The 16,284-nt window shown below is 40.2% G+C and overlaps 1 protein-coding gene across 1 annotated transcript in view; it reads left to right on the forward strand.

Annotated features, from left to right (window-relative positions):
• Positions 1–16,284, forward strand: part of CCDC88C (coiled-coil domain containing 88C) — a 277,418-nt gene that overhangs the window by 184,185 nt on the left and 76,949 nt on the right. Inside the window, exons 16-17 of the mRNA XM_053697556.1 lie at positions 293–420; positions 5,539–5,680. Of these exons, the coding sequence (XP_053553531.1) occupies positions 293–420; positions 5,539–5,680 (270 nt within the window). The remainder of the gene's footprint in view (positions 1–292; positions 421–5,538; positions 5,681–16,284) is intronic.

Here is a 16,284-nt window from a genome sequence, read left to right on the forward strand (position 1 = left end):
ATGAATTACTCTTCTAAATAGTTACAAAGTAAACTAAAAATATGGCATTGTTTGTCTTTTAAAGTACAAAACATAAATAAACGCAAGTCTGAACATAAACTTTTTAGTTTGTGTAATACCATTAAAATTTAGGGCCCTAAACCTCTCCCCACTATTACTTTGCAGACACACCTAGTATTAACATATTTTAAAGAAGCACTTTACTATTTTTTTTGGTTTCTGGTTGGTTGCAGATACCTTGTTTGTTTGATAAACTTTTTTTTTTATTAATTGACTAATATGTTGCTTGTAGGATCTCGTCTTAGAAAAGCTGAAAACCCAACAAATGGCAAGTGAGCTGGACAAGCTGAGCCTTGAACTAGAGAAGATTGGCTTAAATAAGGAGATTATGCTACAGGATGAGAACAGCAATGCTGAAAAGTAAGAAAATTATTTCACTTTCCAATCAGGTTAAACATTAGAAGAACGTTTTTTATTTTCTATATAATGGATCACATTACATAGGCGGTTATGATTTTTAACATTAAAAATCCTATTGTCTATTAAAATAATCTTCTTCGTCATAACATGCCCCTGGATACTTACCACATTCTGGGGGTTAGGTGGGGGATAACAGAAAAATATGATTAGTAGGTGAGTCACTTCCTAACCATAGCTAATAAAAAAGAAGGATTCTGCCAGGTTAGTGAGAAGCTGTTTGCCACAAAATATAGGAAGTTGTATTAGTTTTGATATAATTCTCCCTGGGGGATTATTTCAGGGTTGATGAAGAAGCAGGTTCCCTGTCACTAGGGATGGGCGAAAGTTTCACCACAATCAAAAAATGAAACTAATTTTAACACATTTGTTTGTTCATTTAAAATTTCAAATGTTTGTACAACATTCTCTATTCAATTTGAATTTTTCTAATAATTCGATTCAAATTTTTCTTTTAATTCAAATCGAATTATGCACTTTTCGAATTCGAAAAATTTGAATCAATATATTTGTAATAGTATTTCTAATGCTCTCTTTAAATGTAATATTTGAATTATGCAATATTCGAAATAGAGAAATTAAAATTGATATATTTATATCTATTATGTATCAATTTACTAAATTCCCTACCACATGAACTATTGAACTTCTGAATAGTATTTGTTAAATCGAAAGGTACATTCCAAATTTAAGTTGTGGATATTCGATCTAATTATGAACAATCAAAAATGTAAGTTACATTTGAAAACCGGAAATAACATTAGATTACCGAATTCTAATGAAATTTCATTCTTCTCAACATTTGATTGTCCAAAACTAATCTCCACAGGACTATTCATTCTACAAAAACAAATTACACTTTTAGCACATTCGCCCATTCCTACCTGTTACCCCTGGATGTTATTCAGATTCTACTCTCTGATTCTGATGTCTGGCTTGTTCCATTAACAGCACTTTCTTTGACAACATGGCATGCTGGGACTAGTAGTTCACTAGCACCATGTAATCAAATATATGCATCCCATTTAGATAGTGGATTAGAGTGGGGATGGGGTAACTAGGCATCTGGCAAAGAAAGGGGTGATTCAAGCCAAACGTTTTGAGAATGACACAAATATTAATTTTCACAAAGTCTGGTGCCTCAGTTTTTATGATGGCAATTTGCATATACTCCAGAATGTTAAGAAGAGTGATCATATCAATTGCAATTCATTGCAAAGTCCCTCTTTTGACATGAAAATGTATGAATCCCCCAAAAAACATTTCCACTGCATTTCAGCCCTGCCACAAAAGGACCAGCTGACATCATTTCAGTGATTCTCTCGTTAACACAGGTGTCAGTGTTGACGAGGACAAGGCTGGAGACCACTCTGTCATGCTGATTGAGTTAGAATAACAGACTGGAAACTTTAAAAGGAGGGTGGTGCTTGAAATCTTTGTTCTTCCGCTGTTAACCATGGTTACCTGCAAGGAAACACATGCAGTCATCATTGCTTTGCACAAAAAGGGATTCACAGGCAATATTGCTGCTACTAAGATTGCACCTAAATCAACCATTTATCCGATCATCAAGAACTTCAAGGAGAGAGGTTCAATTGTTTTGAAGAAGGCTTCAGGGCACTCAAGAAAGTTCAGCAAGCGCCAGGACCGTCTCCTAAAGTTGATTCAGCTGCGGGATCGGGGTCACCACCAGTGCAGAGCTTCCTCAGAAATGGCAGCAGGCAGGTGTTAGTGCATCTTCACGCACAGTGAGGCGAAAACTTTTGGAGGATGGCCTGGTGTCAAGAAGGGCAGCAAAGAAGCCACTTCTCTCCAGGAAAAACATCAGGGACAGACTGATATTCTGCAAAAGGTACAGGGATTGGACTGCTTAGGACTGGGGTAAAGTCATTTTCTCTGATGAATTCCCTTTCCGATTGTTTGGGGCATCCAGAAAAAAAAACCTTGTCTGGAGAAGAAAAGGTGAGCGCTACCATCAGTCCTGTGTCATGTAATGTAAAGCATCCTGAGACCATTCATGTTTGGAGTTGCTTCTAAGCCAAGGGAGTGGGCTCACTCACAATTTTGCCTTAGAACACAGCCACGAATAAAGAATGGTACAAAAACATCCTCAAAGAGCAACTTCTCCCAACCATCCAAGAACAGTTTGTTGACAAACAATGCCTTTTCCAACATGATGGAGCACCTTGCCATAAGGCAAAAATGATTACTAAGTGGCTTGGGGAACAAAGCATTTGAAATTTTTGGGTTCATGGCCAGGAAACTCCCCAGGCCTTAATCCCATTGAGAACTTGTGGTCAATCCTCAAGAGGCGGGTGAAACCCCCCCCCCCCCCCCCCCCATAAATGCTGACAAACTCCAAGCATTGATTATGCAAAAATTGGCTGCCATCAGTCAGGATGTGGCCCAGAAGTTAATTCACAGCATGCCAGGGCAAATTGCAGAGGTCTTGAAAAAAGAAGGGTCAACACTGCAAATATTGACTCTTTGCATAAACTTAAAGGGACAGTCTAGTATAAATTAAAGGGACAGTATACACTCATTTTCATATAGCTGCATGTAATAGACACTACTATAAAGAATAAGATGCACAGATACTGATATAAAAATCCAGTATAAAATGGTTTAAAACGTACTTAGAAGCTTTCATTTTAGCTCTGTTGAAAAGGCAGTTGGAAAGCCCACTGCAAGTGGTAAATAAGACACTCCCCCCCCCCTCCCCCTTCTTTTGCATATGAAAAGACCCTTTACACAAACAGGAACAAGCTGGAGAAGGTAGCTAACGGTATTCAAATAAAACTTTGGGGCTTGGTTAGGAGTCTGAAAATCAGAGCAATGTTATTTAAAAATAAGCAAAATTATACATTTAAAAAAAAAACAAAAAAAAAAACAAAAAAAAAAACTTTATGGGCTTTATAAATAGATCATCTACAAAACATTTATGCAAAGAAAAAATGAGTGTATAATGGCCCTTTAAACTTTCATTATTCAGATAGGACTTTTAATTTTAATCAACTTTCCAATTTACTTTTATAATAAAATTAGCTTTTTTCTCATGGTATTCTTAGTTTAGACAGCAGGAGCGAGCTGCACTTAGTGCTATGGCGCGGTCGGGCCGGGCTGTGACTATACAGCTGGCCCGATGCGCTGAGTAAATATAACAGACCCGCTCAGCAGAGTACAGAGAGCGGGTCTGTAAAACAGCGTTTTTTAAAAAAAATTAATAGGGTATATTATGTTTTATAAATGTTTGGCTAATATAATGTTATATAATTCTGCACTATGTGCAGAATTATATAACATTATTTTTAAACTTTACTGACACTTTAAGTGTTTTATACTTTGTGACTGAAAGTACCCTTTGTTTGTTGCACTGGTAAATCCTAGCGTTTCACAAACGCTAGGATTTGCTATCACTTTAATACCCCAAATTACTTTCTAGAATTAAGAAACAGAATCTGTAGTCGGTAATAGTAATGCTGTTCTGACTCAGAATACATGTTTTCTGCTTACTCAAGTGGTCAGCATTGGAACCTCCATGCATGATTCTTATCTTTATCTGAGGACTTCTCAGCATCCTTAACCTCAGAAGTTGCAACTAGTAGGGTTTTTTTTTTGTTTGTTTTTTTCCAGTAAAATATGTGCACTCAGGATTTTCCAAACAAAAAGTCAGCTTTTTTGGATGACGTTTCAGGAATATATAATATCCCTTTCATCGGATCAAAAACTGATCTGATGAAAGGGATATTATGTTCCTGAGACGTTATCCAAAATAAAAAATTAAACCTAAACTAATACCCCTATAAAAAAAAATCCCCCCCAAAAAATAAAAACACCCCATAATCGAATACTAAACTACCAATGGCCCTTAAAAGGGCTTTTGTAGGGCATTGCCCTAAGTTAAACAGCTCTTTTACCTAAACAAATTACTAATTACCGCCTAACAGTAAACTACCCATTGCCCCTTCAGGAACGGTGCGTACCTATTTGGGGCTTAGTCTAAAAAAAAATTATTTTTTTTTTTTTTAAGATTAGGGATTTAATTGGCTGGAAAATAGCTGATTGCCATTTTAAGGGCAGTAAAAGAGCTGAATGCCCTTAGGGCAATGGGTAGTTTAGGTTTTTTTAGTGATAGTTTTTTATTTTGGGGGGGTGGGTGGGGGGTTTTTACTGTTAGGGGGGAGTTAGTATTTTTTAAATGTAAAAGAGCAATGACCTACAAAAGGCCCTTTTAAGGGCTATTTGTAGTTTAGTTTAGGGGGTGTTTTTATTTTGGGGGGCTTTTTTTATTTTCATGGGGATTAGGTTTAATTTTTTTTATTTTTAATAATTTTGTTTTGGGGTTTGGCGGTTTAGGAGTTAATAGGTTAATTAGGTTTATTGCGATATGGGGGTTTGTCGGTTTAGGGGTTAATTATGTTTTTGTTTTTTTTATTTCTTGCAGGCGGTTGGTTACATGTTTCGTGCGGGCGGTTGCATGTTTTTTTATTTTAAGGCTTTGTTTGCCCACGGTGCATCCAGGTGGATTCCGAAAATGACACCTGCCATATTCAGAATCCACCGGAATGCAGCTTTGCTGCATCCAGGTGGATTCTTTTGGCTGCCTCACGCCTCCAACATTCTTTTGGTTTCCTCGCACAGCCAACATTTCTTTAAAGATGTGTGCGCAACTAGCGACGGACGAGTTACAAACACGATTATAGCATATATATATCTATAAATGATAAAATATAGAAAAATAAGTCCTATATTGACAGCATTTCACAGTACCACAAAAATGGTTTAAATTAAAGGTATATGTTCAAAGAAACAACAAGCAGTTTTTTCACTTTTAGCCCTATATCTGGACTTTAGTGCTGTGATCCTCAACCTGAGTGTGACATTGTTGCCTTACCTAAGGACAGGGAGGTGATTGGAAGAAGTTTCTTATGACTTATAGCTGTGTTCAGTTTATCATATTGTTTAGTTGTCTTGCTTGAGGGTACAACTTGTAGAAACTTGCTCGGATTACAGACATAGATAATGGTAATTTTTTAAAAAAATATTTCCTTTTTATTGTAGGAAATATAAGGTCCTGGAGAGTAAGATAGAATCAACACTAAAGACAACTCTGGCTGTTAAAGAAAGTAAAGTCCTGGCTCTGGAAGCCCAGGTAGAGGAATCTCGTACCCTTAATCAGCAGCTGCAGAATGAGCTGAATTCGGTAAGGGGTTTGTTCTTGTTGAATTTTTTTATTCAAAACCAAGCACCAGCACTCACTCTTTAATCCACTCCCTCCAGACATTATGGATTTATTCACTTCTGGTCTGGATATTTATCACTAAGTGTGACCCTTTTTAAACGGACAGTAAAATCAAAACTAATTGATACCAAATTTGTTTTTTTTCTCTTGTTATTCTTTTGCTAAAGAATAAGCTTGATAGCAGTAATGCACTACTGGGAACTAGGTGAACACATCTGTAAGTCAGCAATGAGGCATATATGTGCAGCCACCATTCACCAGCTAAAGCCCAGCAGTGCATTTTTGCTCCTAAGCCTACCTAGGTATGCCTTTCAACAAAGGATACCGAGAGAACAAAGCAAAGGTTTTAAGAGGAGTACAATGGAAAGTTGTTTAAAATTACACTATCTATCATAAAATCATAAATCATGAAAGCATTATTTTGACACTTCTGTCCCTTTAAGCACACAGAAACATATGTAGCCATTTCATTATACTGGTTGCTCACCCCTGAAGTAAACAATACTTTAGCCTTTATAGTTACTTTAATATTGTTCTTGATACAATAATTTATCAATAACCTCCACCAAATAACCTATTAAACATATTTATTCCTAAATTATTATTCCTCCCCCCCCCCCCCCCCCCCACTGTTGCTGACCATGATGTCATTCGATAAAATGGGCAAATGAAAGAGAACCATTTAAATATGTTACATGTTATGCTTAAGCGTTGAAGCTGTTTGATTTATTTATGAAGCAGACCAAGAGTGCAAAGATTGCTTACAGGCCGATAAGAGAAACTCCTGCTTCCTTATTGGTGGACATTAATATGCATCATAAGTGTAAAAATATAAATACATAAATTGCAGTGCAGGAAAATCTGTTTTACCAAAAAGTAATATATTTTAAAATGACCTATCCTGGAGGCAACATTTAGTTTTTGTTGTTTGTTGTATCATTATCATCAGCTTCTGTGCACTTTCTGTTTACAGGGAGAGTTACATGATATGTACACACGCTCATTGTATTGTGCTCTGTCTATTTAACAAGCTAAGTAACCTAGCAGTTTAATACTGTGTATACTAATCTGCTATTTTTTTGCTTCATGTTTGTTCCACCTTGATCAGTCAAGTAAAAGCCACAAGTAACTGATAACTTTTTTTTTTTTTTTTTTTTGTAAGAGAGGACATTCTTTACTTGTCTCAGTCCGTTGTTTCCTTTTAAAGCTTTAAAGGGACATAACAAAATCAATAATATGCATTTAATTATTGCACTATTGCTTGAACAGAGCTTTGTACTTAAAGGGCCACTCAAGTAAAAATTAAACTTTCATGATTCAGATAGAGCAGCAATTTTAAACAACTTTCCAATTTACTTCCATTAACAAAATGTGCAGAGTCTTTTTATATTTAAACTTTTTGAGTCACTAGCCCCTACTGAGCATGTGCAAGAATTCACAGAATAAACGTGTGTGCATTTGTGATTGGCTGATGGCTGTCATATGGTACGTGTATGCATTTGTGATTGGCTGATGGCTGTCACATGGTACAGGGGGAGTGGAAATAGACATTAACTTTTAAAATTGTCAGAAAAAAATCTACTACTCAATTGAAGTTCAGACTAAGTGCTATTGTATTGTCTTGTTATTTTGCATTTGTTGATTATGCAAATCTACTGTGTTGACAAAGGTGTTAAAAACAGTCAACTTGAGATAAGTTTTGCTTTACTGGTCCGTAAATGCTGAGCCAATCGGGGGCGGTTTTCTATCAGATTTTGCAACCTTGTCAGAATCTGCTACCTCTGAGTGTGCATGCTCTGTATTATGTAATCACACTCCACATATGACATATGTTAAAAAGGAATGTGTGGAATACGGTTATGTAATTAGCAGCACTGACAGGTAGCAAATTCTGACAAGGAAGTTGTCCTGTTTGCTGCGACCAATAAATGCGCACATATATAGATATATATATATATATATATATATATATATATATATAGATAAATAGATACTGTAGATAGATATATATAGATATATAGATAGATAGACATATATATATATATATATATATATATATATATAGAGAGAGAGAGAGAGATACTGTAGATAGATATATATAGATATATAGATAGATAGACATACATATATATATATATATATATATATATATATATATATATATATATATATATATATATATATATATATAGTACATACATACATAATTTGTATATGGAATTTGTATAAATATTTTTTATCAGTGTGTATATGTACATGCGCACATTTATTAGCTGCAGCAAAATCTGACAGGACAACTTCCTTGTCAGAATATGTGTGTGTGTCTGTAAATGCATGTGTGTGTGTATGTATGTATGTCTGTGTGTGTGTGTGTCAAAAAAGGCTTGCACTCTCTTTAGTTAATCAAACAGTGTTTATTGTGACATTTCGGGGATAACTCTCCCCTTTCTCAGACAAAGCAATACTGTGAGAAATCTTGTGGCACGTCCGGATATCAGATATTGGCCTATCACACACTAGCAGTACATGCTCCAGCTTCAGACACTCTATCGTATGATTACACTGTGAGTATTCACACCACATTACGATGATGTCATGGGGAATGCCACCACAACACTCAGTGGCCAATTGCATATAGTAATTACTCTGACGATTATATGTTGTGACACAGGTAAGATATAGTGGCCAATCACACACTAGCATCTCATTGCTCCTTACTTTGGAGGCCATGGCGGCTTACAAACACGCTAAAGTATCAGCATTATACAGCATGTCTTGAGTATGGAACTATTCTTTTCTATTACGTGTCAAACTGACATCATTACCGCATGAAGACCGCACTTAGTACCCCTGTTACATATATGTTTTGCACTCTTACACAGCAGCTGATATACAAATATACAGCAATACAGTGTTAAAGTGAAGGTAAACTTTGATGAATGAAAGCCCGCTTTTTAAAAATACTATTAAAAACAGGGGCTCTTTCATTCATCAAGGTTTACAAAGCAGCATGGCCTCAGGCAATGACTACCCTGGGGGGAAAGCTGTGATTGGAGGAAGCCGGATTAGTCATGGCTGATGTGTAAAGAGAGGATTTCCAGGAGGGGGAAGCTGCTCTGGCTGTGAAAAGAAAAAAAGGTACGTTTTTAATCAAACCGGCTGCTTTGTAAACTTTGACGAATGAAAGTGCCCCTGTTTTTAATAGTATTTTTTAAAAACGGGCTTTCATTCACCAAAGTTTACCTTCACTTTGAAAAGGAGCATTGAGTATAATTTGTCTAAGACACGCTTAGATAATCAATGGGTGATTACCAAGCAGCCAGAGTATGCAGGCTGATCATGTTGCTATTTATTATTTATTAGGTATGACTATAAAAGTGTCTGATATGATTATGAATTGTTATTAGTAGTAACATTGGTATCTACACTGTTACTTCTAGACATATGGTGTCCTTTTGTCCCCATATTTCACTGATCTGTATTTTTAAATTTTTTCACCTATATGATTTGAATTATATTTTTCATTGTGTTATTATAGCAACCACTTGGCAGTTTTTCCCTGAGGGGTTGCGGTCACTATGGGATTTGATTGTATAAATTGTTGATTTCTCATAGTATTGCTTTGTCTGGAAGGGGAGAGTTATTCCCGAAACAAAACGTCACACTAAACACTGTTTGATTACTTAAAGACCAGAGAGTGCAAGCCTTTTTTGACATGGATATTGTGTCGCCAGCACCCTGGCAGCTGATTGACTGAGTGAGAGTGCACTTCCTAGCTGAATCAAATAATTACTTCCCTGCAAGCAATACAGCTGCATATTTTTTTATGATAAACTGGTTAATAGATACCTGGTTATCGGTTGTCTAAAAAGAAATTTATGTAAAAAGTGTTTAGTTGTTGCTGATTTATGTATGTGACATTTTGTTTACTGCATCCCTTTAATGAGAGCTGGGAGCATTTCTAAAGCTTACCATATTATAGCTACCAAGAAATGTGTCAGTGTTCTCATTGCTCTGCTATGTTGTGAGCAACAAGAAAAATATTTAGGACCTGCCATTTTTAGGGATGATTTAGGCAGCTGTCTCATAGGCAACTGTTGCTTTCAAAGCAGAGAATGTGTGATTGGCTACTGGCATGAGAGTCTATAAATGCCAAGTAAATACCAAAGGCCTAGTCTACCTAGGAACAGGGTAACTGAATAATTTGCTAAATTCGCTGGTGATTCTAAAGGTTGCTATGCACCCCTGTTTAGTATTGTAGCACCCCAAACCTCAGCAATGCCAGCATCTGTAATTTGCAAGGGCTTAGCAACCTTGCTTCCTTCTGCAATTTCTGGGGGCACTGCTGTACCGACTAACAGTACCATAGAGTATAACACCCAAGATGACTGGATGGAGGGCTACAATGTAGCAGTATCTGAGGGGAACTACATTTCCCAGGATGCCAGTCTTTGTTCTTGATATGTTTTCTGTGTTATGCAGCAGAGCAGTTGTTCTGTCGAGAACTCCAATACATCGAAAACTTCAATCTGCTGTCACTTCCGGTATTTCCATACATCTGATTGGTCCGTGTCCAGTGAGTGACAGGATTCACAACCAATCAGATGGGCACTGTAATTGCCTACCTTCACTATCTATTTCCATCTTAATGGGAGGAGAGTCCACTGCTTCATTCATTACTTGTGGGAAATAAGAACCTGGCCACCAGGAGGAGGCAAAGACACCCCAGCCAAAGGCTTAAATACCTCCCCCACTCCTCTCATCTCCCAGTCATTATTTGCCTTTCGTCACAGGAAGTTGGCAGAGAAGTGTCGGAAGATTGGGAGTAGTCTCTTATGGAGGGTAGTAGTAATATCAGCCTCTTAGTGGGAGCATGTATGAAAGTTAGAGTCCCGAGATGCAGGGAGTGTCATCTCTGCGAAACCATCCCGACTCATGTTAACAGCTCCTGGGCAATCAGCTTTGACTAGTTTTGCTGCCTGCCTTTATTCTCTCAAGTCCATATCAGGAGCGATGCTACTAACCTGTCACACTTGAAGGGCCGTGTTCCTGTTCCACGGCATAGATTCTCGTAAGATCGTTTCTTTTATACACATATGATAACGCAAGAAGACACAGTTTGTCTCCTTTTATCTGATAGAATCAAGGGTTAATATCCCTGGAAATGGGATTATTGAACAGGGGGGATTTATGCATAATATCGTTATTGTGTTAATGCTATGTCATGTGTGAGATGAGGCTCTAGCAATGTGTGAACATTCAGGTGAAGATCGGCGCTGCCTTTTTTGGCATGCTTTCTCTATAGTGCAGGGGCAGTCCTGCATAGCACTCCATGTGACCGGGTGTGGCCTCTTCAACTTCCTCTTTCCTGATAGGCATTTGCAGGAGACGTAACAGTTTCTCTGTGGTCTGGATCATAGGAGGGGGTGGGTGCCCCAGCCATTGGTGTTTAAAGGTGCCATTTAATCTATCTCAGTCCGTATTAAAGGTGCAAGCTATGGAGGATTCTGATATTTTATATGATGCTCCCTTTTTAATTAAATCTAATACCTGTGTTTATTGTGAGGAGGTACAGGTTGAACCGCCTGCTCATCTGTGTTCCACATGCTTTGATAAGATTACAATATCTAAGAAAAATAAGATATTTAATGGCCGCCAGATTTCGCTGTCCAGTTGCAAGTGGCGGTTTCTGCGGCCTTCCATGCCCTACCACGCCCTGCGAAGCGCAATCGAAGGGATAGACATAGCTTTCCGCCCCAGGGGTTATCTACTCCGTTGAATGTCTCTGAGAGATTATCCGACGAGGAGGACATCTCCGACTTGTTGGAGGGCGCTCTCTGAGATGGAATCAGCGTCTTCTAGACCTCCGGCCACGGAGGAGCCAGATTTTAAGTTTAAGATGGAGCATTTGCGTTTTTTACTAAAAGAAGTGCTTGCTACGTTGGAGGTTCTGGAAACGAAACTTCCGGAAGAACCTTTGATCCCTAAACTAGATAGGGTTTACGAGGACAGGGTGGTGCCTCAGACCTTCCCAGTTCCCGTGAAGATGGCTACGTTTATTAAGAATCAGTGGGAGAAACTGGGCTCGTCCTTTTCTCCCTCTACCTCTTTTAAAAAGCTTTTCACCATTCCTGACTCTCAGCTTGAGCTATGGGGGGCTATTCCTTAGGTGGAGGGCGCGATCTCCATGCTCGCTAAGCGTACAACTATTCCCCTCGAGGATAGTTCGTCGCTCAAAGAGCCCATGGATAAAAAGTTGGAATCCATGTTGAGAAAGATGTTGTCAGCTATGGTCAAAGTGGAGACTCCCATCGCGAAGATACAGGAAAAGATTAAGGCCTTAAGGGTCGCAAATTCTTTTATCTGTGATGCAAATATGCAGGTTATTCACCTGAATGCTAAGACACCAAGTTTCTCTGTTTTATCCCGTAGGGCTCTGTGGTTAAAGTCGTGGTCTGCTGACATGACTTCCAAGTCTAGATTACTATCCCTTCCGTTGCAGGGGAAAGTTCTTTTTGGTCCAGGCCTGGATCATATCCGCGATCACGGGAGGCAAGGGTGCTTTTCTTCCACAGGATAAGAAGAATAAGCCTAAGGGTTCTACCTTTCGTCCCTTTTGTTTGGACAAGTCTCAACGCCAGCAGCCTGCTGTGAAGACCGAGCAATCCAAGGGATCTTGGAAGCCATCTAACTCTTGGAACAAGACCAAGCAGAGCAAGAAGACCACCAAGACCAAGTCGGCATGAAGGGACGGCTCCCGATATGTCGCCTGATTGCGTAGGGGGCAGACTATCTCTGTTCGCTGAGGCTTGGATGAGAGACGTACAGGATCCTTGGGTTCTGGAGGTTACCACCCAGGGTTACAGGATAGGGTTCACGGGAAGATTCCTCCTGTCAAACCTATCCTCAAAACCAGAGAAGAGAGACCCCTTTCTAGAGTGCGTGAGGGATCTCTCTTCTCTCGGAGTAATCGTACCAGTACCTCTAGCAGAAAGGGGTCTAGGGTACTATTCAAACCTTTTCATAGTCCCAAAGTAGGAGGGCAAAGAAGGAGGGCACGTTCCACCCCATTCTGTACCTAAAGTGTATAACAAGTTTGTCAGTCCCATTGTTCAAAATATAGACGATCAGATCGATTCTGCCCCTAGTTCAAGAGGGGCAATTTATGATCACAATAGACTTAAAGGATGTCTACCTTCACGTGCCAATCCACAAGGACCACGTCAGGTTCCTAAGATTCGCGTTTCAGGACCAACACTTCCAGTTTGTGGCCCTACTGTCCAGTCTGGCGACCGCCCCAAGAATCTTTACAAAGGTTCTGGGGGCGCTGCTCGCGGTAGCGAGAGCCAGAGGTATTGCGGTGGCTCCTTATCTGGATGATATTCTGGTCCAGGCTCCGTCCTGCAATCTCGTGGAGGACCACTCAAGGGCTCCTCTTCTTCTCCTTCGATCCCAGGGATGGAAGATAAATGAAGGAAAGAGTTCTCTGGTTCCCAGCAACAGGGTGGAGTTTCTGGGTACGATAATAGATTCTGTATCGATGAAGATATTCTTGACAGAGCAGAGATGTTCCAAGATTGCGTTCAGCTGCCTTGCCCTTCAGACCTCCTCAAGGCCATCTGTGGCCAGGTGTATGGAGGTAATTGGGCTCATGGTATCCAGCATTGATGTCATTCCTTTTGCCAGGTTCAATCTCAGACCTCTTCAGTTATGCATGTTGAGACAATGGAACAGCGATGGACAACTGTGTGAGGGAATTCCTTTCTTGGTGAATCCGTCCGGGACAGCTGGCCCAGGGGACATCCTTCTTGAGGCCATCCTGGGAGATTGTGATGATGGACGCGAGTCTGTCAGGATCGGATGCTGTTTGGAGTGCCAAAAGGACACAGGGCAAGTGGACTCGAGAGGAGTCGGTTCTACCAATAAATATTCTGGAACTTTGAGCGATATTAAACGCTCTGAGGGCTTGGCCCCACCTGGGGTTGTCCCGATTCATCAGATTCCAGTCGGACAACATTACCTCGGTGGCGTACATAAACCATCAGGGGGGAACGAGAAGCTCCCTAGCCATGAGGGAAGTATCTCGGATTCTGGAATGGGCAGAGACTCACAATTGTTCGTTCCTATCGATCCACATTCCAGGTGTGGAGAACTGGCAAGCGGACTTTCTCGGCAAACAATCATTTTATTTGGGGGAATGATCTCTCCATCCCGAGGTGTTTGCGGAGATCTTCAACAGATGGGGGACGCCAGAGATAGACCTCATGGCATCCAGACTCAACTTCAGGCTACCCAGATACGGGTCGCGGTCTAGGGATCCAAAGGCAGAGCTGATAGGTGCCTTAGTGGTGCCTTGGGAGTTCAAACTAATTTTACATTTTTCCACCGTTGCCGCTTCTTCCTCGAGTGGTGGCCCACATCAAACAGGAGCAAGCATCAACCATTCTGATTGCTCCGTTGTGGCTGCGGAGGACGTGGTTTGTGGATCTCGTGGGGATGTCATCGTCTTCTCCATGGAGGTTGCCCTGTCGCAGAGATCTGCTGGTTCAGGGTCCCTTTCTACACCAAAATCTCGATTCTCTGAGGTTGACTGTGTGGAGATTTAATGCCTAGTCATGGCCAAGAGAGGTTTTTCTGAGAGAGTAATTGATACTCTTATCCAGGCCAGGAAGCCGGTCACTCGTCGCATCTATCATAAGGTGTGGATGACCTACTTATCCTGGTGTGAATAACATGGATATCCCTGGCACAAAGTTAGGGTATCCAGGATTCTGGCCTTTCTCCAGGATGAACTGGATAAGGGTCTTGCCACCAGTTCCTTAAAGGGACAGATTTTGGCGTTATCAGTGCTGTTACACAAGAAGCTAGCAGAGCTTCCTGGTATTCAGTCCTTTGTTCAGGCTCTGTCTAGGATCAGACCTGTCTTTAGAATTCTGCTCCTCCTTGGAGCTTAAATTTGGTTCTTAAGGTGTTGCAGAGGGCTCCGTTTGAGCCTATGCATGCATGCACTTGACAATAAGATTCTTTCCTGGAAGGTTCTATTTCTTCAGGCTATTGCATCGGCTTGCAGAGTCTCTGAGTTTAGCGGCCTTGCAATCTGAGCCCCCTTAACTGTTTTTTTATGCTGATAAGGCTGTGCTTCGCACTGGGTTGGGATTTCTTCCCACGGTGGTGTCAGATCGTAACATCAATCAGGAGATAGTAGTTCCTTCTTTGTGTCCTAACCCTTCTTCGTCTAAGGAAAGGTTACTGCATAACTTGGATGTGATTCGAGCCTTGAAGTTTTATCTTCTGGCCAGGAAAGATTTCAAACAGACTTTGTCTTTAGTTGTGGTGTATTCAGGGAAGCGTAGGGGGCAGAGGGCCTCTTCCACTTCTCTGTTCTTTTGGTTGAGGAGCATTATCCGTTTGGCCTATGAGACAGCGGGACATAAGCCTCCTCAGAGGATTACGACTCACTCAACTAGAGCTGTGTCCTCTTCTTGGGCCTATAAGAACGAGGCCTCTGTGGAGCAGATACATAAATTATGCTTACCTGATAATTTAATTTCCATCTGTGTGAGGAGAGTACACTGCTCCCGCCCGTTTGCTCCTGTGGGCGGACCTACATTTTAATATTATTCTTCTGGCACCATTTATACCCTGATATTTCTCCTACTGTTCCTTGTTCCCTTGGCAGAATGACTGGGGGGGATGAGGGGAAGTGGGGGAGGTATTTAAGCCTTTGGCTCCTCCTGGTGGCCAGGTGCTTATTGCCCACAAGTAATGAATGAAGCAGTGGACTCTCCTACCACAGATGGAAATGAAATTATCAGGTAAGCATAATTTGTTTTTGCCTCTGCCTGGGCGGGTTCAAGGGGGGCAAGGTTTACTTGGGCTGTATGCCAGAGTATTGGCAGTACGCCCCCCAGACAGAGGCAAAACAGATATTAAAATAGTCACCGGAAGTGATGTCAGATTGGAGTTTTCGAGGAATTGGAGTTCTCGACAGAACACAGCCTGCTCCTTACTTCTTACAATTACTGAGTAATGGTGATCTCTGTAAGGCAACTGGTAGGGCCTGCAGAAGCTGGGCACATTCAGGAACTGGTCTACTAATCTATATACAAGAAGGTAGATTGACAGACAGGATTCCAGTTATCAAGTAGTTGTATTTAACAAAAATAATGCATTGAAGGACTTTGTGTGGGATATTCACAGTGCTATCCTTCTGTGTAGGCATAGCAGAAATTCTGATTTGGATGATCCAACAAAATGCTTTGGCAAGATTACTGGTTTTCAATAGATGTGGTAGAAACTCAAGCAATGAAAGGTTGCATGCAATAATAGATGTGAGGAGTTTATATAGAGTCAAAGGGACCTTTTTTATATTGCATTAAAAAGGTCATTTTTTATTTAATGGTTGTTCCTTTACTATTTTTTTTTTTCAGGCCTGTCTCTGTCTGGTGGGAATTCCAGTTTACCGTTTAAAACGTGTTACTCAAATATGTTTTCTATTATATCAAGAAGAGAATGTTGAGAATGTGCTTTTTATTTTCTGAAAATAGATGTTTCTGAGCTAAATA

Source organism: Bombina bombina, chromosome 1, assembly GCF_027579735.1.
Source record: "Bombina bombina isolate aBomBom1 chromosome 1, aBomBom1.pri, whole genome shotgun sequence".
NCBI lineage: Eukaryota > Metazoa > Chordata > Amphibia > Anura > Bombinatoridae > Bombina > Bombina bombina.